This window comes from Labrus bergylta, chromosome 7 (assembly GCF_963930695.1).
Source record: "Labrus bergylta chromosome 7, fLabBer1.1, whole genome shotgun sequence".
Classification (NCBI taxonomy): domain Eukaryota; kingdom Metazoa; phylum Chordata; class Actinopteri; order Labriformes; family Labridae; genus Labrus; species Labrus bergylta.
Genome location: NC_089201.1, coordinates 13,034,455 through 13,058,789, shown reverse-complemented (window position 1 = coordinate 13,058,789; position 24,335 = coordinate 13,034,455). Strand labels below are relative to the sequence as shown.

General features: G+C 44.9%; 3 protein-coding genes across 3 annotated transcripts; 1 reads left to right on the top strand and 2 right to left on the bottom strand.

The window, feature by feature from the left end:
* Positions 1-23: 23 nt before the first annotated feature.
* On the bottom strand, positions 24-6,991 carry sh3gl3b (SH3-domain GRB2-like 3b). The gene is made up of 9 exons (XM_020648848.3): positions 6,711-6,991; positions 5,670-5,738; positions 5,501-5,573; positions 5,208-5,351; positions 4,983-5,116; positions 4,160-4,318; positions 3,756-3,859; positions 3,041-3,225; positions 24-2,694 (listed from the first exon to the last, which is right to left on the bottom strand). Exons 1-9 carry the CDS (start codon positions 6,831-6,833, stop codon positions 2,483-2,485), a joined length of 1,203 nt encoding a protein of 400 aa, XP_020504504.2. The 5' UTR covers positions 6,834-6,991; the 3' UTR covers positions 24-2,482.
* Positions 6,992-7,291: 300 nt separating this feature from the next.
* commd9 (COMM domain containing 9) lies at positions 7,292-9,539 on the top strand. Its single transcript, XM_020648877.3, has 6 exons — positions 7,292-7,444; positions 7,872-7,988; positions 8,178-8,317; positions 8,764-8,798; positions 8,905-9,008; positions 9,195-9,539. Exons 1-6 carry the CDS (start codon positions 7,334-7,336, stop codon positions 9,324-9,326), a joined length of 639 nt encoding a protein of 212 aa, XP_020504533.2. The 5' UTR covers positions 7,292-7,333; the 3' UTR covers positions 9,327-9,539.
* Positions 9,540-10,465: 926 nt separating this feature from the next.
* On the bottom strand, positions 10,466-23,317 carry fcsk (fucose kinase). Its single transcript, XM_020648844.3, has 23 exons — positions 22,905-23,317; positions 22,242-22,393; positions 21,684-21,734; positions 21,469-21,594; positions 21,149-21,221; positions 20,974-21,071; positions 20,790-20,870; positions 20,294-20,413; positions 19,625-19,796; positions 16,484-16,590; positions 16,178-16,279; positions 15,927-16,100; positions 15,248-15,321; positions 14,708-15,066; positions 14,377-14,611; positions 14,071-14,237; positions 13,744-13,971; positions 13,411-13,554; positions 12,897-13,016; positions 12,599-12,786; positions 12,292-12,391; positions 11,951-12,174; positions 10,466-11,837 (listed from the first exon to the last, which is right to left on the bottom strand). Exons 1-23 carry the CDS (start codon positions 22,978-22,980, stop codon positions 11,766-11,768), a joined length of 3,243 nt encoding a protein of 1,080 aa, XP_020504500.3. The 5' UTR covers positions 22,981-23,317; the 3' UTR covers positions 10,466-11,765.
* Between the last annotated feature and the right edge of the window lie 1,018 nt (positions 23,318-24,335).

Here is a 24,335-nt window from a genome sequence, read left to right as displayed (position 1 = left end):
ATGAGACGTATAAATAAAATAAATCAGATTTTAAACATTTATTGTAGCTTTATTGCTGAAACACATCGTCAGTGATTTCTGTCTTTAAACAGGAAACGTCCAAGTGTTCAGAGGAATAACAGACTTCAGCATGAGATCGTTTAAAAAAAGGAATCAGAAAACATGAAAAAGGAAACATTCAAACATGAACAGTCGTTACAGCACAGCGAGTCTGTTCCTCCCAGTTTTCGGTGGATTTTGAGGGAAATCCCATAATCCCCCTTTAAAGCTGATTATGACACAGAACGCAGAGTTCCTCTGAAAGCTCGACCAGCAGAAGGTTTTTGGTCGACGCTGACACAAAAAAAAACAGAGATTAAAGATTTGATCAAAAACATCAAAATAAAAACAGAAACTAAAGATCATGCTGCACAGCTGCATGTGATTGTAAAAGTTCAGACTCGTTCTGACAGAGCATAAAAAAACTCTCTGTTAGTGTGTTCACACTCGCAGAAAACTCCTGAAGTTTATCATGCTGAGCATCATATGTGAACACAAACAGCTGAATGTTTCTCTCTTCACTCCTCCAGCCTCCTATTTATTCTGCAGAAAGTCAGAGTGAGCTGATGTGAGAACGCAGCAGGATATAATCAGGAGAATTCACCTGGAGTGAGTGGGAGGGGGTGGTGACGTTTATTCCCTGCACGACCATAGACTGTCTGCACGCCACCTTTACCATCTCTGTGCTGTAATGAACCTGCTGCATTATGTTTCCTGTCCTCCAGTATGTTCTTCTCCACTCTTTAGTTCAGATTGAGATTCTGTTCAACAACACGTAGCATTGATATAAAGACAAATATTCTCATTATAGCATCTTATAGAGGACTCTGATGCTTCATCTGGCACTTCTGCGTCTTTTTAAATGTTTTCTTACCTCAGGAGACTCCGCCACCTGTCTGTCAGGTATAGTCTCCCGCTGTGAGGTGCATGTGTGAACAACCAGGTCAGGAGGATTTCTGGAGCAATCCTCCTGACGTAATCTAGATATTTCCAAGAGTGCAGATGTGAAAACGTCTTGTGTCTCTACATGAAATAATTTAAAACTTGCATATGATTCTAGTAAACATCAAACTGTATTGATATACCTGTTTGTTACCACGGCAACAACATTAGAAGTCCTCGACACCGGACTCAAATGGACAAGGTTCTTAAGACCAGAGGCTGAAACCTCAGCACGTCTGTGAGCATCGACTGTGTTTCCTCTTCTAATCCTCACCTTACTCTCTTATTCATACTGAGTTCATAATGTCTGTATTTGTTTAGTTTCACTGTTTATTCATTTATTAAAGTCTCATGCTTCTGTTTTAATCCAAAAAGCTGAGCAGGGTCAGGGGTCGTAAATCAGCTAGAAACCTGAATGCATGACATCATGGAGTTTGTATTTTACATAAGAAGAAACCTTGTGTCATGTTTCGTCTGATAAATAATCTAATTAAAAAATATCAGGAGAGCCGGGGGGCGTAGACTGATTAAAGAATGAGCCCAACGCTGATTTCTAGGGTCATACTGAACTCGAGAAAAACAACGTTATGTTATTCCTAAAGATGACCTCATTATCTGAAGAAATGCACTTTTTGGTCGCAGGAGAAATCCCCGTAAAAATGATCCATTATAGCTTTAAAAATAATAAGAAGAAGAAGAAGAAGAAAAAGAAAGAAGCTGTGAGCTTGAGGTAAAGATTGATAAAAAAAACCAACATGGCTGCTCGAGGCTGCCGTAGATATTATCGCTGCATGCAGAGTTACGTCCTGTTGACACACGAGAGCAGGTCGATGATCTCGTCAGAGTGTAATGCAGCTCGTTAGACGAGATATCAAAAACGTTTAACTCCTGATTTAAATTATTCTCACTTAAAAATCATCTTCAATCACGATGCTCTCGTCTTCAATAAATCCTCGTCTCCTCTCTCGTGTTCACATGTTGATTTTTTTTTTAAGGTAACAAAGCTCACTAACCACAAATTTAACAGCTGACGTCAGGATGAGTGTACATTCGTGTGTGTACATTTATGTGTGTACATTAGTGTGTGTGTGTGTGTGTGTGTGTGTGTGTGTGTGTGTGTGTGAAGTAGAGATGTGCAGCGGGGTGAGGGGAGCAGGTCTGTGCAGAGAGAGGGAGGGTCCAAAGTCTTAAAGGGGAACACACTGCTCTATAAAAATGTCCCGTCACTGGCCAAGCCCTCGTTAGCGGCGGCTGGTGATTGGGTGATGAGATCAGAAAGTAAAGTGCTCTTCAGTAGAAGCTATGGCCTTCCTTTCCTGTGGAACGTTACGCGGCGGTCGCTCGCTTACATGTGAGTGAAAAGTGCAAATAAGGAGCCGAGGAGTTGCATATCGTCCTGCTCTGTGTGTGTGTGTGTGTGTGTGTGTGTGTGTGTGTGTGTGTGTGTGTGTGTGTGTGTGTGTGTGTGTGTGTGTGTGTGTGTGTGTGTGTGTGTGTGTTGTCATGGTAACGGTAGAGGCACCAGCACGTCCACGTAGCTGACGGGGAACAGCCCCGACTTGCTGCCGAGCGCACCCTCGTACCAGTTGGCGTCGACGCGGTTAGTGAGGATGATGATGTCGCCCTCATTGAAGTCCAGCTCGCCCTCCTGGTTCGGGTGGAACGAGTACATCGCCCGGCAACAGGGCTGATCCAGGACCGTCCTACTGTCAGCTGGGCGGAAGAGAGACACCGACAGAGAGAGAGAGAGAGAGAGAGAGAGAGATAGAGAGAGATAATAAGCAGAGTAAAAATCAAGTATTCTTAAACCCTTAAAAGGAACATGATCAAATAATCTGAACAGGAGACAGTTCTCTTCATCAGAGGTGTTAACCCTGAACTTCCACCAGGTACGTGTGGTGTTTGGTGTCTGCTCCGCTCCGGTACGGCTTCATGCTCCCTCGTCCGTCAACACCCACAGCCTGCGTTCTCAGAGCGCAGCACGGAGCAGCACCGCTGGACAGCTGGAGTCACGAGAAACACCTCAGATAAACTACAGATGATGTCAGAGCGTTCTCACCGTAGCAGGAGATGGGGCTTCCCGGTCTGGACGGTAACTCTGTGAACTCCTCTGCTGAGGAAACTGGGGAGGGGAGCGACGGCTGTTGGTAGAACCCGAGGCCGAGGCCGCCGTTGTGTTCACTTCTGATCCGGATCTTTTTGGGTCTGAACCTTCGCTCGGGTCTGTTCGAGGCCGCCGTCAACCTGCGTTCAACACAAAGACGACGTTTAGACTTTCCAGCTTTAAAAACCTGCAGACAGACGAGCCACTCATCACTAACACCAGCTCTCTTCTTAAAGCGTGTCAGGACGCTACAATGACCACGTCAGGTCACAACCCAAAGGATGGACACATTCAGACGATGACCAGATGAGGGCGCTAGAGGAGAAGAGGATCACCACAGTTCCTCTGATTCACCCTGACAGGATCAACATTTGAACATTATTTCATCACAGTTTGTGCAGCAGTGATTTGAGACTGGGTGAAACAGGAAGTAAAGACAGCAACCTAACCCTCAAATGATGAAGACGAGTTTTGCAAATAATCCAACGTTAAATTAAAATATTCACTCTTTTTAGAAAATGCTCCATGGACGACCTTTGTCCTCCTCTGTCAGAACACGAGCTCCTTTCAGCCCCTCAGAGACCACACTTTGAACCCATCCTGACAAAGATACAACTTTACAGCGGTGCCGAGTTAATGATACTGCGACAGGTGTTGAACACGGGCTCACCTCGCCTGCAGGTTGCCGTGGAGACTGAGCATGATACGTTGGGCGTTACGGTGAAAGTCCAACAGTTCAGAGACCAGAGCGGCCAGAGGACGGAGCTGATCCACCTGCAGGAGGAAGAAACCAGAACAGTCCCCTTCAAGTTAGAAATGAATCCTGAACCCTCAGAAGAGTTAAAGATCAAATCTGCAGATGTCGTCCCTCTCTAGCACGACGATTGATTCTATTTATAACGTCAAACAATCAAAACAGAAAGACGTGAGCTGTTGGCTGCACGATGGATGAAGTGACCTTGAACCCAACCAAAACCCAAAACGTTCAAATCCCCGCTATGTGTCACATTATGTCCCCTTAAACATTCTGTGAGTGTTGACGGCATTGGAAGATCAAATGTGGTTCACACTGACGTCGCTCTGCAGCAGGACGAACATGCTCCTCTCTGCCTGCTCTTTAGACGAGCTGAACTTGTCCCAGGCCTGTCGCACTTCCTCCGCCGGGACTTTCCCCCTCCGTCTCCTCTTGTAGTCGAAATCGAGCCGGCGACCGTTCAGCTTCTTCAGATGGAACTGAGTGACCAATCAGAACAAAGAGATAGTTATTTTAACGGACGGTTTCATTTATACAGCAGCAGAGAGATTATTAAGGGTCACATATTATTCTAAATCCACTTCACCATGTTTCTCTAATATGTGTCTCTAGTCGGTCTACAAACCCCCCAATGATGAGAAAAGTCCATCCTCTCTATCTTTTTCCTGCTCCACTTTTCAGAAAATGTGTGCTCAAACAGGCCGTTTGGAGATTTTCCCTTCATGACATCACAAAGGGCAGTAACCCCTCCCCAGGTGGGTGACACTCCCACAGCTAGGTGTTTGTTCTGCCCCCTGAGTCTGCCTTCTCACCATAAACAATAGGACATGGAGCGAGAAAGCCTGAGACACCCAAACCCTTCCAGAGAGGGGGCGTGGTCAGACACAGCTCATTTACATTTAAAGGTACAGACACAGAAACAGCCTGTTCTGAGCAGGGCTGAAATAGAGGGGTTTATAGGCATGATCAAATACAGGATCAGAGTGGATTCAGAACAAGAAACTTCACACACATGTTTTGAGGAGCTCTGAGACTTATTTACACTGGTTGAAGAGGAGGAGAATATGTGACCTTTGAGACGATTGGATATCGTGATTCAGTTTGTGTATTTAATAAGCGTTAAAGTTAAAGTTTCCGTCTCACCCTGATCTCTTTCAGCTCGGTGTCCTGGAGATCCTGCAGCGGGTCGATGAAGCTGTGTTTGACGTTGACGTCCAGGGTGTCCCGGGCCTGAGCCACCTGTTGCAGAGATTCACCCACACCGGAGAGAGCGCCACCTGCAGGGGAGGAGGATTAAGTAGTGTTGTTACGATACCAGAGTAGAAGTCCTAATACCGTTCCTCTATTGACACGCCACTCTCGTCGTACCGAATTCAGACGCCGCTCCGAGCTCGCATCCATATTGACACATACAATCTCCCAGCATGCCCTCTGTCTGCGGGTAACCCACCGACCTTCCCTGTCCTCGGATCCTGGACATGGTGTTGAGCATGCTCAGTTTGGCTCTGTACGCTGTGGAAGCACAAAGACACACATTCAGTTCAGAGCAGTTAAAGTTTGAGCGCTGATGGTCGTAAAGGGATAGAAATGTTTGTGTTGATATTCTGAGTTCAGTGAAAGCGTTGTCGTGTTGCGTTTGATGCCGTGGTATTTCTCAGTACCTGGGTTTGGTTGGAGGACCTCGGTGGTTCTGGAGATCAGCTCGAGCAGCAGAGAGTTGATCACTAAAACACTCTAAACACAAAGGACACAGGAAACTGATATGTACATATTTACATTTAACCACCTATAGAGGGGGGTAGTGAGCAGGGACACAACCGCGGTTTTTACCTTCTCCATCTTCAGGAAGTCCTCGTCCATCTTCGTTCCTTCAGCTCCCATCAGCCTCTCATTCAGCAGCTACAGGAGAACACGAGGACGCACATTCACAGAGATCAAAGTCACAAGAAGGAAATCAAATATTAACAAAAAAAAAATATATATATGATCAGATATTATCAAAAAGAATAAAATATAACCAAATATTAAAATAGCAGTTTAGAGGGAGAAGAGGTCAGAAAATACAAGTTATAACATTTTAAGATTTAGTCGAGATGAAAAGTGTGTAATATAAGATATAAGATTATTATTTGTATTTCAGAAAATGTTTTTGTTTTTCATGAAATATATTTGAGTTTCACTTTTTTTTTTCATCTAATGAAAAGTTTTTTTTAAAGATTTTTCGAGAATTTTTTCTGTGTTTTTCACGAATGGTTTCAGGGTTTCTCAAAATGTTTTAGCTTTTCCTGAATTTTTTCGGGGTTTTCATGAAATGTTTTGGTGTTTTGTGAAATGTGTCTTGTGGTTGACCTTCAGGACCACTACACTCAGGAGATTACTAAAAGATTTGAGTATTTGTGCTCCAGTTGTTGTTTTTGCCTGAACTGTGTGTAAGTTGTAGTTTTTGTAATAAAGGAAACAGAAAACATCAGTTACAGTAAAAATATCTTCAGTAGAAAACTATTTCTTAAAGTAGACTTTCTGTAACAGAGGTCGAAGTGATTGTAGTTATCAGATATGAGAGCACAGAACAACAAACATCTTTGTGCTAACATCAGATAGTCTTCACAGGTAAATACAGGTCTGCACATCAAATGAAATCAGTTAAAATGTCTTACAGACTGTTTTTATCAAAGTGTTTTAAATCTGATAGATCATATCGATCTGTTTGAATTATCGTGATGTGTACAGCAGGCCTTGTGTCGCAGTAAACACACAAGAGGACACACTGAGCTGAATATTCAGCCGACATTAATCCTCCTGCACGTTTCATAAAACACGGACCCGATTTAACCCGGCTCTACTCGGCTCGGCACGGTTCGTCCCCTTTACCTGGCTGGCTTTGTGAAGCTGCTTCTTCATCCCGGAGACGGACATCTTTACCGGAGGTCCGGACAAACAAACACCTGCCGGCCGGTGATCAGAGGAAGTGCCGCCGGGTAGCGACAGATCCATCCCGCCTGAGAAAGCTCCGTCCCCCCGCAGAGAACAGCCAGCCGCTCCGCCCCTCCGGCTGCTGCTCCGGAGCTCCGTTAACCCTCATTTTAACAACATATCACGATTTAATGTGTTAATTATTTACTGTGTTCTCATGGCGATATAAAATTACTAGATCATCTTTAAATACTTTTTTTTAAATATGTTTTTTCGCACGAGAAAATATTATTATTGGGTTTTTTTTAATAATAAAATGCATAGTCATGGAAGTTTTAAAAAAAAAAGCATTTTAACCTAAATAATAAAATCATACATTGGTATTTAGCCATTATTCCAACTTTATGTCAGTAAGCAAATACATTTTTTTGTTATGATAATTTTTTTGTCATAAATTGATGAACTGAACGTTTGATTTTACTTTATCATTATAGTTTAACTTATTATATGTCAAATAAAAGTTAATGTTTTATCAGATTTAGCGTTTTTTGACGATATTTCAAGGTTGCACTTCATTTCCCATGAGCAGTAGCGCCATCAAGCTGTCATGTGACTACAACTTAACGTCACATGTCAACATGGCTGCCGCTGTCTCCAGCGAACATTTCGACAACTTACAGCTTCTCCTTAAGGTATTGATAATTAATACATTGATACATTTTCACTTTAAACTGAGTTTGTCGTTTTTCTTTTTGTAGTTTTATTAATTCTGCTGAATTTGACGTCAGAGCTGAACAAACATTAGCCTGTTAGCATCTCTTCAGTGTATGAAACATAAACACAGTTAAAGACAGCTTCATGGCTTACTATCAGATATAATTAGATTAATATCATTGCTGCAAGAATTAATTTAACTATTGTATGTATTTAAAGATGAGTTTTATATTTTAACATGTTTTCTATACTGTTTATTTTATTTTAAAGTTGTGTCACTATATGTGTCTTTTCATGAGCTACGAACAACACACCTGTTTGAATCATCAAATTCTGGCTACTGATCCCAGTACCACGGCATGTCTTGCTGCGCTGATAATGTTGTTGTTGTTGTTGTCTCCTGAGGCTCCCTCTAAAGATGCGGTGAGAGACGTTTGTGTTCAGAGTCACAGAAGACCGAGTCGTCGGCTGACAGAGACCACAGCAGCCACACTCAGCATCCCTGCAGCCCAGGCTGCTCAGGTAACACACACACACACACACACACACACACACACACACACACACACACACACACACACACACACACACACACACACACACACACACACACACACACACACACACACACACACACACAAATCATCTGTATGCTGCACCGATTTCACATGTCTGAACAAACATCCAGGTGTGTGTGTGTTTGCTCATCAGCTGGTCCAGTCGCTCCACGTTCTGTCTCATCACGTCCTCTTCTACAACCTGAGCTCTCCAGAGCAGATCCTCGCTCTCTTCCCTGAATCGTTCCACTCCAGTCTGAAGAACCTGATCACCAAGGTCCTGCTGGAGAACAGGTCAGAACCCGTCTCTGCTGAGGCCGTCAAAAACCACCGTATACTTCAGTACTTTACGATACCAAACGTTACAACCTCTGTGATTATAATGATCGTTAGTATCAGAAACTACAGAGGTGGGATTACTCCCCCCCCCCCCCCATTACGTCTCTGTGACAGTCACAGCTGAGGAATGAGGTCACAGAGACATAAATATGGCACCTTGAAACGGGCAGATGGCAAATGGGCATCTATTTTTGTTGCCATGGTATCAGTCAGGGACAGTCCTAGTCTCTGCTAACGACACAATTATTTCCATCATTAATGACTTCATCCATTTTATTTTGACGAGACTTTTCAGGTGTGTAAAATAAAGCTGTACAGATAAGTGTTCTTCCTGTTGGTTGGCTGAGTGTGATCACTGCAGCCTGTTAAGACATCACGTGTGTCTGTCTGATGTGTTTCAGTGCGACGTGGAAAACAGAAGCTCTCGGTCATCAGAGTGAGTCAAGTTCAGATCCACATCTTTAACTCATAATGTGCTGCTGTGTGTGTGTAAGGCTCTAACCTGTGTGTGTGTGTGTGTGTGCGTGTGCGTGTGCGTGTAGTCTCTCTCCCCCAGCTGAAGGACTTGGACTGGAGAGTCGACATGGTGACCGCCTCGGACTCGGTCAGCCGCATGTCCGTCCCGACCTGCCTCGTTCAGCTCGAGGTGAGAACCAACCTGAAGGCAGACTCGATACGATTCGATTACCACGGCAACAATGCACCCAATGTTGGAAAAGTTATTGTTTTTAATTACCAAACTCCTGCAAAGTGTTTTGATAAACATTTCCATTGGTGGTATTTTGTAGATCGTGCTCTCGATGATGTCACTGGTTGTAATTCTTGATTTCAGATTGACGATCCGTCAGCAGGCGGCGACTCTGTCTCCGCGGTGACGGTGGAGCTGAGCCGAGAGTCTCTGGACACCATACTGGACGGACTGGGACGAATCAGAGACCAGCTGTCTGTGGTCGCTGGGAAATGAGTGCAGCTGATTGGCTCGCTTGTTTTGTGACATCACAGCTCTGTCAGTGGACATTTTTCTTGCAGACTGTAGCGGCTGTGCTCACGCTCATCATGTTTGTCATTTCATCGTTATGCCACAGAAAGTTGATCTATTGTTTGTTTTTGTTATTAACTCTTGTCTCATTACGTCAACAAGAACTTCATATTAAATAAATACAAAGGAAAACATTCAGTAGTTTCTGTTTCAGTCAGTAAAAACAAAATGATTGACATCTAAAAGTTAAAGACAGAGTCAGCAGCTTTCTCCTTCAAAATAAAACACAGACTTAAAGTGAAGCTGCTCCATCGTCCCTTCTGGGCCTCCATACATGTGTGGTGGTGACTGTGTCTGCAGAGACTCTGTCCTCTGACTGGGTTTTACTGTTCTGGTTTGTTCTGGTTGACTCGGGACGTTTCTGGGCGGAGCTGGTGTGTTTCCTCCAGCCAATGACAGCGCAGCAGGTGAGTTTAGGAGTGGATACAATTCAGTGATTGGACACGATTCAAACCGGTGAATATGACGAATGTGGACGTAGCAGCAAAGAAGATAAAATATAATCATAAGCTGTTTTCACACGTGCTCCCCTGTCTAGAGAGTTTGAAGAGGGTCGATTTGTTTTCAGGACGAAGCCTGAGTGTCGTCACCCGTCTGTTCCTGCAGGGGGCGCTGAAGTCCCATTGATGGCGGTCTCCATGCTGGAAATGCTGTCTCAGCCTAACTTTCAGTCAACCTAACGACAGGCTGAGAGCTGGAGCTGAGGCGAGTTTTAAGACTCCTGACAAACCATTACACCGTGTCCACCTGTCAATCAGGTCAGCTACACGCCTTATTGTGAATAACTCTTATCCTTCATCAAATCAAAACTGATGAGTCATCAAAACATTCACCCCCCGTACAGTGTGTGTTGATCGAGACATGAGCTAATCAGACCTATTTGGTTTTTTGAACCAGGCTGTAAACATGTTAATCTCTGCTGTAAAAACAGGCTTTTTAGAATTGGTGTGTATGTGACTTCCTGTGCTTCAGCAGCCAGACTCTAGTGGACACTCGAGGAACTGCAGGATTTTACACTTCAGCATTGGCTCAATTTTTTCAATGTGAAATAAGACAGTCCAACATATTTCTTATAGTGAGGATTTATTTCTCATCCAACAATCGTCTTCAATATATTTCATATGCAAGATTCCAACATTGTCCATAAATGTCCACACAAAGATTCACTCATGTAACCCTCTGTGTTACATTGGGCGCTGTAGCGTGGCATAGCAGTAAAAAAGCTAGCAGCACCTGACACCTCAGTGTAGGTTCCTACCTATACTGTGCGTGACCTGAACATAAAGGTGACACCTGCTGGACCAATCAGTGCCTCAGACTTCGTGACTCCTACAATCATAGTATTAAAAAGTCCTTCACATGGGAGTTACAGTAAACAGTTTATTAACAGTTTACCGTCCAATACTGATGACATCATCACAGAGATCAACACTGTTGGATCGCTTACATTCAAAGGATGTCCCACATTAAAATACTGCGAGGTAAACTTCATTTAAGTTATTTATTATTTGATCTTTTCATGACTTTGATTCTGTTTTTATTCTGAATCACTTCATAACACCGACTAATATTGCCATAAAGAGACTAATTTAAAGGAAGAATGTGCGACAAATAAATATATCATAAATCAAGTCTATCCTGTGTAAATGTCTCTCTGAGTCATGACTGTCTACAATGAGTGAGAAGCTCGAGTCCCGCTGGCTGTGTTGTTGTCAGAGCCGTGTTTACATGGACGGGACGGCCGGCTCCTCCCCTTGAGTATAAAAGCTGTTTTAGTCAAGGACTAGAGAGAATAACATACTCACTGAGTATTTGGATGTTAGTAAGAGTTTTTAGATCACGATCATTCTGTGTCAATTTACATGCAATGTGAAGCTACGAGCTAACTAAAGAGCGCTAACATTAGCATGCTAACACAACAATGCAGGACACAGGGGATTGCAGCTCCAGCCAAGGAAGATTTTATCCACCGCTTGCACCTGAATCCTTTGTGCTAACGTGAGTGGAGGAGGGTTGGAGGTGTGTCTCTGGAGGAGAGCGGAGGCTTCAGTATGGAGGAGGCGTGGCTAAACAGCAGGTTTGTTTTGGTTTCATGCTGGAGCTCAAGGGCGACATCTACTGGATCAAAAAGTCGCACATTCTCCTCTGAGTAGGAACATGATGCATCAGTGGGCTGCACGGTCGGGCAGTGGTTAGCTGCCTCACAGCGAGGAGTGCTACTGTTTGTCAACAAATGCACATTATCTAGGATGCTGTGGATGCTGTTAAAATAACAGCGTGAGGCTTCAGACCTTGTTTCAGGTCATGACTGTGGTTTGGCAGGGTCCTCACAGGTATAGAAAGACAATCCGGTATGTGTCCTCCTCAGGATTGGAGCAGGACTTGAATGCCGTCCATGTCGAGCTCCACTGAGTGAATGCTGAAGTCTCTCAGACCCTGAACGATAAGAACCAGTATGACCACAAAGAGCAAACGGTCCAATAAAAAGCTCTAAAAGTAAAGTAATTGAATCAAACAGAGGTACATGTGTTGTAGTGATTATTGCTTACAGTTGTGTTGTGGAGGACCTGCAGCACCGCCTCTCTCTGTCGAGGCTCTCGGGTCAGCAGGTAGAGGAAGCCCCCCCCTCCGGCCCCCGCCAGGCTCTGACCCAGGACCAGCGGCCTCAGGGCGTCCATCATGACCCTGACCGAGGCCGGCTCACATCCAGGAGCCATCAGCTTCTTCTGCAGCCACGAGCGGTCCAGACACACACCCAGCCTGCGCAGAGAACCTGAGGGGGAGGGGCTTATCTTATTATTTACCACCTTTCAATCAGACCTAAGAATTCTGGGAGATGTAGCGGAAAAGTAAAGCGCTGTGAGTTTTATGTTGTGATGAACGCTCTCACCGTCTGAACACGCTCGTGCACACTCCTCTGAGTTTTCCACCAGCTGCTGAGCGTTTTGGACCATCGAGGGCTGACGGCTGTACCAGCTCCGAACTACATCCTGCAGACAAAACCACCATCATCATTTTTATCCATTGTTACTTAATCTCTTTTAGCTCTGCTTTTAGTCTTTACTTCCTCCTCATGTAAATATCTGTTTATCTACTAAATGTTCATCACCTTGAATCTAACCGTTTCCTCCTGAGCACGCATCTTTACATCTTATCCCCTAACAGTAAACATCTGAACAGAGGTAGGAGGTACAGACCTGCAGCAGGTTTCGAGCCAGCCGTGTTTTTCCCGTGTACACCAGCAGGAGGTGCTGCTCCAGAGAAACCAGGAAGTCCTGAGGAGGACAGAGACGCTCCACCTCCACCTGTAGGGGGAGAGACGCTCTGGACCGACCCACCTTTACTCCCCCGACCAGACCTCCAACCTGATCCTGCCAGCCTCCACCTGCAGCAGGAGGAGGAGTAGAATAATAATAAGAATTATAGATAGAACTGTTTTTCTTTTACTGACACCACATGATAAGAAACACTGAATTATAATCACTAACGACCGACCCGTGGTAAGAATCTGTTCCAGGTAGAGGACGCCGTGGATCAGGGAGTCTGTGTTGTAGGTTCGACCGGTACAACTGTACACTGCAGCCAACAGCGCCCCCGCCAGAATGCTGCTGGTACCTGCAGGACAAGAAATGCTCAATGTCTGATCTCTGACCATCTGCTGCAGGAAGACACTTTTACTGAAGTAAGAATAGTTTACAGCACACTGAAAATGACTTTCCCTGACGCATTTCTCCTGTAGCTTCCTCAGGTTCACATTATCACAAACACAGGTGTGTTAAATACATGTGGTCACATAACCAATCATCACAATACAGATTATTTCGAGTCCTAGCCTTAAACTTGTTCGCTCTCAATAAAGTGACAGTAAACTCATTTTTCAGCATGCCATGTTCCATTTATTTTTTCATTGTATGTTCCTGTTGAGCGGCACATGAGTACGTAGGTTGGCTGTGCGCGGGGTAACCTGGTGGTCGTTTATTGTAAAAGTTACTTTGAATACTACTCTCACCCAGGCCGGATCCAGTTGGCAGCACCGACCAGCTGTGGAGCTCCACCCCTCCTCCCCACCGCTGCATCAGCTGATCCCCCAGAGGATGCTGGGAGGAGAGAGACACCAGACCGCTGCACACACACACGGCCTTCAGCAGGGCACCTGTCACACACACACACACACACACACACACACACACACACACACACACACACACACACACACACACACACACACACACACACACACACACACACACACACACACACACACACAAACAAACACTCATTAACACACACAAACGTCTCTCATTAACCCTTTGTATCCAGGTCAGTGTTGAACGTCCCTCACCAGGTGCGTGAGGCTGGCAGTAGTCCCTCAGGTCATCCAGGCTGTCACACACGGTCTCCGTGGCAACCTCACTGTCCCGCCCCCCGGCGTAGCTGACCAGCAGGAGGCGGGGCTCCCTGATGCGACGAGCCCTGGCACCAATCGGACGCTTCCCGTCAACCTTCACTGCAACGTTTGTGACAGAGCCGCCGTGCTCGAAGGCGATGGGTGGAGTGTCGCTCCAGCCGCCTGAGACACAAACACGCTGCTGATCTTTAACGTGTTCAAACACTTAAGAGACACCTGCAGGAGGAACCGTGAAGAATGCTGAAGGGTTTAAAACCTCACCTGCCAGGTCCAGTCTGGCTGGACACTCCACTTCCTGCCACTCCTCTAGAGGCGGGACCTCACCCTGTCCAATGGAGATGAACCTTTGCGATGACATCACAGCTTGTCGTAGGAGCACCTGTCCGGCGCCCTCATAGTGACGTGCCGCTCGTACAAGCAGGTCCGGCCTGCAGGGGGCGGTGACAGAAAATCAAATGTGTGTCTCACACTGAGCCACTGATATCACGCCGTCACGGCTGCAGTGTGTTAAAAACGCGTGCTGGAGACGGAACTTGTGTTAAGGTCAACAGAGCAGTGACGCCTCACCTGCTGAGCCAATGAGCTCTCTGCTCAGCCAGGGCTTTGACTCCGCCCCTCAGGTTACCCTCCTCTAACAGGGAGTAGGCGGGGCTCCAGGCCTTGTTAGCAGCTGGTCCGCTCCTCAGGCCTCCTTTCCCTCCAGCCATGCACACCAACACGTCAGCAATACAGGAGAGGCAACGAGCTGCCACGCCCAGCTCCGCCCCTGACACCGCCCCCTGCTCACCACTTCCTGCCGCAACTGAAAACAGACGATAAAGTTAAATTAGTTCATTCTTTTTTTGTTTTTAAACATGTATAAATGTGTAATGTTCTTTTTCAAGTTGTTGTGACTCACTGCTGTCGAGTGTCTGCAGCAGCGCCCCCTGCTGGCCCCCCAGCACCGCCGCCCTGAAGCACGGCAGCAGGCAGGCGTCTGTGCGCATCCTCAGAGCATCACCCACTCTTCTCCTCCCCGCCAGGAACATTAGTTCCTCCCTCCACTGTAGCTCCGCCTCCTGGTGAGTGAGTGACATCACCTCCTTCAAAGAGAGTCTCCACGCCTCCCTCCACCTCCGAAGACAGCGTCCTTCCCCCCCGAGCAGCCAACCGACGCCTTCAGCCAGGCCAACAGCACCTCCTCTAGGGTGGAGGACCGGGAAGAGACGAGCCTCCAGGAGGGAGCGCTGCTCTTCTCTGACCCACAACTCCTCTGGCCTGAGAGCAGAGGAGAGGAGAGGAGAGGAGAGGAGAGGAGAGGAGAGGAGAGGAGAGGAGAGGAGAGAAGAGGAGAGGAGAGGAGAGGAGAGGAAAGGAGAGGAGGAGCAGGTTGAGCCAAAAGTTAACATCCAAAAAATAATCTTCAAAGGTCAAAGATCATTTGGTTAGGAGGTCATACTCGATTCCTGTTCTGCTGTAGAAGGAGCTCCATGTCTGGTTGAGGAAGGAGGCACTGCTGTTTTCAGAGGAGACCTGAGGAGAAAGAGAGAGAAATAGGAGGAGGAAAAAGGAAGAGAAGGTGAAGAAATACGAAGAGCAGGAGAATAAGGAAGAGCAGAGGAAGGATGGGGACAAGAAGGAGGAAGAGGAAGAGGAGGAGGAGATGGGAAATGAAGAACAGGAGGAGAAAGACGAAGAGAAGGAGGAGGAGAACAAGTAGGAGGTGGAGCACAAGGAAGAGGAGGAAAAGAATGAGAAGCAGAGAGAGAGAGATGAAGAGAAGAGGAGGAAGAGGGACAGAGGAAATAGGAGGATAAAAACAAGTAGAGGATGAGGTGAAAAAAAAGGAGGAAGAGGAGGAAGTGAAAAGGGGAGGAGAAAGAGAGCAGGAGGAGGAGAACCAGACAAAGTAAGGAATGAGGAGGAGGAAGAAGAGGAGGTCAGACTGGAGGTTTTGATCATATTGTTTTCCTCTAATTTATTTGTAGTTTTTATTTTCCAGGTTCTGAGGTGTGACGTTGTTGATTTTATGTGTAAAACACTACAGACATTTAATCTTTCAACATTTTAGGATCACAACTTTTCAAATATCACTTTTTTAATTTTTCCAACATTTATCTTTTGAAGGTATTGTGTACCTGCAGGTCATCCTGCGCTCCCATCACCGTGTACACGTTCAGCTTCAGCTCCCCCAGCTCTATGCGGTGTCCCTGGATGATGATGTCATCAGCCAGTGACAGCTGCCTGATACTCTGTGATGTCGACGACTCGAGACCTGACAGGAGACAACCTGTCCGGACTTTAAGAGGACCCTGTAGAAGAGATCACATCCAGAGTCAGAAACTTACAGATTTTTAATCGACTGACCAGCAGCAGTTAACCTCCTGACCTGTAGGTGGCAGTGTTGCACAACTGCACCAGCTGCAACGGCAATGTCTCCCTCCAGAACGCTGTTGATGACACGACCTCCTTCGCTCACTTCACTCTCTCTCTGAGGAGAAACAGGAAGAAGTGTCTTCAGCAGGTAGTAACAGAGATGGGATCAGCTGAGCCAGCGGGGGAGAGCAGTGCTGTGTGTGTGCATGTCTGACTGTGTGTGTACGTGGAGCTCCCGCTGTACCGTGCTTCTACAACGCAGAAACACAATGTGAGGTGAGACATTTTAATGACGACTCAGAGGAACATGAAATGTCACCTCGATGTGCGACAGAGTATTTCTATTCGTCCAATCACGGCTCAGTCGCTCCACATGCTGCTTCCCAGACACAGTCAGGTAGTCGTAGTGACCACCAGGGATGTACGCTGTCAGACAAAAGAGATGTGGTAATTAAAACGGGACCATGACCTACTGAATGAACTTCATCACCTTCTTTATTATGTAAAAACTGGTTTGTCTGTGTCGGTTTTGGATACAGTCACCAGGCCTAAATGTTTTGAATGTATCGTCCTGAAAGTCCAGCTGGGGCCTTCCTCTTTGGTGGTGATAGGTGTGTATAAACCCCTATCTGCTGATGCAGAATCCATAAATGCATTAGCAGATCTAGTTTCAAGGTATGTTGATTCTGAAATACTGACCTACAAGACCTATTATGAAAGACTGCTCAAAATCAACATTAATTGACCTCGTCTTTTCAAATAGAGTGGACAAAATTGTGGCCAGTGGAGTTTTTGAACTGGGTATTAGTGACCACTGCCCTACAGCATGTGTGAGAAGTGCCAAATTGAAAAAAACAAGATCACACACAATCTCAAAGAGAAATCTGAAGATTTTTAATGAACATTGTTTTCTGGAGGATATAATGAATTCCTTTACGAACAACACAGAAAAGGCCAACGATGTTCAGACGGCCCTGGACTTGTTCACAGAAACTTTTATTTCACTTGTCAATAAACATGCTCCTTTTAAGAGACACAGAATTAAAGACATGATAGTACCATGGTTTTCATAAGAACTGTCAGCTCTGTTCTGTGACAGAAACAGAGCCTGGTGTCGTGCTAGGCGTTCAAGAGACCCTCAACACTGGCTGTACTTTAAACAATTTAGGAATAAATGCACCGCAGCTTTTAGAAAAGCAAAATCAGATTACTACTTTGATCTTATCACTAGCTCCACTTCAAACCCTGCAATATTCTGGAAAGCAGTTAACTTAGATAAAAACAAGACCTCTAATTCGCTGCCCAATAATATTAAAATGGGTGATTCTGTGCTTTCAAATGAATCTGAAATATGTCTTGCCTTAAACAAGCATTTCGCAGATGCTGTATTTTTATTTGATAAAGTACACCCTGGGCTTCTTCCAGTTGTCGCTGAGGCAAACACTGGAACATATTTTAATGATCATGAGAGTGCTGTGGGCCACACCCCCCTTTTTTCCTTTCGCCCCTTCTCACACTATGAGGTATTAAACGCACTTCAATCATTCGATTCCAGGAGCTCTACTGGTGAAGACAATCTAGATGCTTTCTTTTTAAAACTAGCTGCTCCGATCATCACAGATCATTTGATGAATATATTCAATCTTTCGATTGCAACAGGTACAATTCCTAATGTATGGAAATCTGCACATGTGGTTCCCTTGCATAAAGGTGGTGCTAGGGGTGATTTAAACAATTATCATCCCATCTCCAAATTACCCTGTCTGGCAAAAGTCATGGAAGCCTTGGTAAATAACCAACTCAAGCCCTTTCTTTTAAATCATTCAGTACTGAGCCCGCAGTAATCTGGTTTCAGAGCCAATCATAGCACCATTTCAGCCATCACATTGGTGTCAAATGATATGAAACTAGCACTAGACAAGAAGCATCATTGTGCTGCTCTTTTTATACATCTGTCAAAAGCTTTTGATACGGTCGATCATCACTTTCTTTTAAAGAAATTAGATGCTATTGGGTTAGATGGAAGTGCATGTGCCTGGTTTCAGAATTATTTGTTTGACAGGCGTCAGTGTGTTAAGCTAGGTCATGCTAAATCTGAATTTTTGTTCATTAATAGAGGTGTGCCACAAGGTTCAGTCCTGGGTCCCATGCTCTTCACTGTTTAGGTTAATGACATTGTTTCTTCTTTGAATGGTTGTCATGCCCATCTCTATGCAGACGACAGTATTTTGTATTGTGCTGCAGATTCTGTACAGTGGGCCATCAAAAACTTGCAACTTGCTTTTAATTCTGTCCAAGAATATCTCATTAACCAAAAACTGCTACTTAATGAGATTAAAACAAAATGTATGCTATTCTCGAGAGCCAAAAATATTGATTACGAGAGTGTACGCATATCTTCTTTAAATGGCTCAGACATCGAGAGAGTAAATGAGTATAGATATCTTGGCATGTGGCTCGATGAGGAACTCATTTTTAAGGTCCATGTAAAAACTCTTGTCTCCAAGTTCCGACAGAAAATTGGCTTTTTGTACAGAAACAAATCAAGTTTTCTGTTATTGTGCAGAAAAAGAATCATTGAAGCTGTGTTCTTGTCAGTGATGGATTACGGTGATGTCATTTATAGACATGCTGCAACTTCAACTCTGAAGCCTCTGGACGGTGTCTATCTCTCCGCCCTCAGGTTTATAACTGGTGATCGATTTGACACTCATCACTGTGACCTGTATGAGAGGGTCGGTTGGCCTTCTTTTGAAGAGAGGCGCAACAAACATTGTTTTTTATATATCTTTAAGGCTCTTATTGGAAAACTTCCACCTTACATCACAGACATGTTGGAGTAGAATACAGGTGCCTACATGACCTGTTCTTCTGATTGGCTCGTTCTTAAAGTCCCTCAAGCTTTTACTGCACTCCGTAAATCTGCATTTTCTTTTGATGCCCCAAATTCGTGGAACGCCCTCCAGCAAACTCTAAGGATCGGAGTTCTTCCCTCTCTTCCAGAGTTTAGGAATTTGATTTCGAACAACTTTGTTTCAAACTGTAACTGTTTTAAATGATCTAAGTGTTTGATGTGTTTTTGCCTGTTTTACTGTGCTTGTAATCTCGACGGCATTTGAAATGAGGGAAACCTCAGTGTCTTTTCGAGAATAAATCAAGGTTTGAAATTAAATGAAATTATTTGGAAGCAGAATTGACCATATTTGGACAAGAGGGCGGAGCTGAAGAGGAGCGAGGCAGCGCCGCCCTCTTGTCCAAATATGGTCACTTCCTTCAACAAAGCAAAAGAAGGCGGAGACAAAATGTTAACTTTTTACAACCAGTGGAGTCGCCTCCTGCTGGACGTTTGAAGAGAGAGAGAGAGAGAGAGAGAGAGAGAGAGAGAGAGAGAGAGAGAGAGAGAGAGAGAGAGAGAGAGAGAGAGAGAGAGAGAGAGAGAGAGAGAGACAGAGACACTCACCCAGTGAGAGCGGCGTTCCACTCAGAATCTTCCACAGCTCCGTCCTGCCGCTCCTCACCGCCGCCCCCTGTGGTCCAACGGCGGAACTGCAGCCGGCTCTGTCCTCGCTCACAAACTGATCCTGAGTCAGATCTGAGCAGAGACACTTCAACACGTCCAGAAACAGAGAGATCTGAATGGGGTCGCACGATACTAGAATTTTAGTCTTTGATATGATTCAAGTAAATATCGATAACGCTTTGTTACCATGGCAACAAAGTTAGAAACACTAGGTACCAAATATTGGGCGATATAAAAGTAGGGATGCAAAGATACCTCATATTGATGTTAAAAATCCATAAAAACACAGATAATTTAATAATTTAATTTAATTTAATAATATAACTGGGGTACTGCTTTTAACCAGCAGAGGGCGCTGTCTGCTATTGGCGTCTCTTGTTTGACGTCAGAAGCTGTAGCAGAAACATTTACCAGTTGGACCAAGTGGATTTTCAGTTTTTATGAAGAGAAAGAATATGAACTGTTTTAATAATATATATCTGTAATTTGAAGAACCCAGACGTCTTCTCTAACACATCAGTTTATAAACTCCTGCTGGAGATACGAGACTCGTGTTCTTTCTTTTCTCTGAGGACGCCGTCTGGAAGCTTTGTTTCTAAGAGCAGGTACCTGGAGGGGCGGTGCTCCAGAATCCAGGCCCAGGTAGGTGCAGCCATCCAGAGGGGGAGTGACGTGAGTCTGCAGCAACTTCTCTGAAACACACCTGCTGAAGAATACGGGACCAGACACCTGCACACACACACACACACACACACACACACACACACACACACACACACACACACACAGAGACACAGAGACACACACACACACACACACACACACACACACACACACACACACACACACACACACAGAGACACACACACACACACACACACACACACACACACACACACACACACACACACACACACACACACACACACACACACACACACACACACACACACACACACACACACACACACACACACACACCTCCACGATGAAACTGCGTGACTCTAATCTTTACTCAAACAGTTTTCAAAGCCTCTCCAGATACGGCGTGATGCGGACTCGTAACGTGTGTTTGACTTTAAAGTGGAGCATGAGGTGAACTCACCAGAGGAACTTTCCCATCATGCATCACGGCTAGTTTAATCCTCTCTTCTGTTCCCTTGTAGACAACGTCTTTAACCCGACCCTGCGAGACGGAAAACAAATGCCCCTTCAGTCCCGCTTTGCACTCGTTTCACTGCGAGGAAATCAAGCAGTCAAATATAAACAAAGAAATACGAAGCGAGCACCTGCTGGTCCGTCAGGTAGACGCCGTGGTTGGTTGCGTAGGAGACGTCGCCCGGTAACGCCAACACCCGAACACCCGAGAACCCGTCCCAGGACAAAACTGAGAGACAGACGAGAGTCAGGAGAGCTCGGCGATGAAGGAGGACATGAGCAGGACGGGCGTCAGCCGAGACTCACCAAACTCTGGAGGGACGGTGAGGACCATGTCGGTGCTGCAGACCCAAACTCCAGGAGGAGACCCGGGACAAACCTGATCCACCAAGGAGAGGAATAAAACAGACTCAGTTCAAGTGCAAATCTCCTTTTTGAATTTGGCCCCCAGGGACGAATTATTTTCTAATTTTTCAGTTCAGATCTTAAAATGCGTCTCATGATAAGTGTAATGAGATGTGTCTGAGCGGGTCGTTCTTTAATAAAGTCTGCAGGGTTTGATTCTGTGTTAATGCTCATTGCTTCATGTTTTCACAGATTCATTCACATCCTGGATCGTAGCAGACCTGGTTGGTGAGGCAGTCCAGCAGCAGGTCCACACAGCAGACCGGAGCCTGGACTCTCTGCTCCGGTCTCTCTGCAGGCAGCCAGCAGAACGCCCGGCTGCAGGAGCTCCAGGGGAAGTCCCGCCCCTGCAGGAGGAAAACACTCAGACTGATGAATGAGGAACTTCGTCTGAAGATCAGAAACACGCCACCGCCGCTGCTGCTGCAGGACTCACCGTGTGGAGGATGAGGATGTGAGCATCATCCAGGACGTCAGCTGTCACCACCTGAGCGCCACGGTCACAGAGGATTAGTACTCACAGGTCGAGAAATAACAGACTGACTCAGAGAACGTTCACTCGGGTGGACTCAAAAAGTGGAGTGTTTTTTCACATATTTCGGGTCTAAATGGGGGATGATGGTTGTTATGGTAACCTGACCGAGACAGGACTTCAGAGGGTTCACCTCCTGAGGTGTCTGAAGGACGCACGACATCCAAAACACTTCTACAGGTCAGCCATGGAGTCTGTCATTTCAGTGATTTTCATGGTCTTGGTCTACAACACGACCTAGGCGTGCTATCAAACACCTTTCTCATTGTATTTTAGGGAGAGTCATTAGAAGTTTAAAATTCTGCTGATTTGATTCTTCTGATTTGACCTTTCAGGTCAACATTTTAACATTTAACATTTTGACTTTTGAAGAGCAGGACCAGTCGAGTGAAATGAACCTCTGATGATTAAAGACAGTAAGTCACTGCCCTCGTTCTAACGGCCTCAGGTGTGCAGACTCACAGTGTGTCCCGCTCGGCTGCTCAAGTGTTCAGCAGCCACCAGCAGAGCGTTCAGAGTCGCCCCCCCGCTGCCCAGCGGCTCCTGGCGGTCCCGGACTGTTAAAACCAACGCACCCTGAGAGAGAGAGCCCCGCTGCTGCCTCAACTCCAACTCTGTAAACACACACACACACACACACACACACACACCGACCCTTAACAAACTGTATCGTCTTAATCAGCTGGGCCTCCTTTTTCATTTGGCAGAAAGCACATATGTTCCCTAAGGGAACGCCATAGGTGGCGAGATGAGAAATATGATTATTAAAGTGGCTAAAAACATGAATTAGGTGCAGTTAGTTAGTGTTGTTGATAAAGTTATTATAATACAGTTAAAATATTATAATGTCAATATTTAGTCATTTAGTTTGTCTTTCATTCACAACATTTTACAACATAAATTCTTTAAATTAGTATATTTGTAATAAATTAGTCCCGTTTATTTATTTATTTTGTCCATCAGCGCCATCTTCAGGTTGATAAGTGTAACTGCAGGGCACAAAATCGAAGGATCAAATATCGTTTAGAAACAGCAGATGATCCGCACCTCTGTGAAAAGTAGTTCTAGAGCAAAAAAAAAAAAGCGAAAAGTCAAAGATCGTCTATAAAAAGTGATGATCCTCACCTCTCTGGAAAGCATAAACGCTGTCTTTGTGTTGGCAGGTCAGGACGACCACCGTCCATCTGAACCCACCGGACATCTTCAGACGGCTCACAGTGGATTACACCGCCCTTACACCACCTCAGAGTTCATAGATAACGGTGTCTCTGAGTGTGTTTGACTGTTACTGACAGGACGGATCACGTCTGTGAAAGACAAACAGAAGCAGCAGGGCGGAGTCAGCAGCGGGAGATATAACGGGGGAAAGTGAAACTAACGGACCCTGAGTGTTAAGAGGGCTGTTGAATTTGAATCAAAGCGAGCTAAACGCGACAAAAAGAGAACCCACAAAAAGAGGAGAACCGAGTACAACAGAATCGAGCTTTTTAGTTCTTCTAACGGATCACTTTGTCTGACTGCGCGGGCTTCCGTAAGATATAAAAAATGTGTTTGATTTTGTCCTTTGGACCTCCCGACGAGGCGGTTACCTAACGGTCATAAAACAACTCTAAGCGGTGGCGAGTAAATATATAACGAGTTCAGTTATTTATACACCAGTAGGGATGTAGGGCAGCCTCTTTGGTATTAATGGGTTTATAAAATGCTGATTTTATGTAGTTTGAACGGCTCTTAAACTCATCCATAGGTCCGATAAAATCTGTACCGGGACACTCCGGTTAGGTGGAGACTGTTGTTGATGTATGCTACATTCTTTAAAACTAAAAACTCTTGTAAGAACTTAAATAAACGTGCTAAAAGTAATTATTCTCCTGCAGTGTATAACGCATTAAATTTTCAGGTTTTTAATACTTATATATTCTCTTTTAACACATTTTACTATTATTCCGTGAAGATTTAACTTTAAAAACTGATTCTACAATTTTTAAATAATAAATAATTTATGTGAAATTATTCCTACATTTGTTCTGGTCAGTTTCAAGACAAAAAAAAAAAAAAAGTTTAAATCCAGCTTTTCAAAGTGTGAATTTTCATCCTCAAGTCACATTAATTTCTTAAAATTGAAGAAAATGTTTTACTCTTAATACCTGAAGCAACAAAAAAGTAAGTAAGATCAGATAGAGATAATTAACAACAAGATGGATGAAGCGCATGTTACCAAAATGGGATTCGCAGGATGCTTTCCCAAAACAATGGTAACATTTTAAAAGAATTTATCTTTCAACTTAAAGTAGTTTAATTTCAGTTTGGAAGCTGCTGATAGGAGCGTCAAACGCACATCACGTGATGCAGGGCAGTGTAACAACTGCAGTAGAGGAAAAGTAAAATGGTAAATGGACTTATCGAAGCACTGTTACACCGCAGGTCACACCTACACATTCACACACACTGATGAGGCTGCTGGGTAAAGAGTCCATCAGAAGGAACTAATCACATTCAGCCGCCGACAAAGCAGCAGCAGCAATTCGGGGTTCAGTGTTGTCCAATGATACACTG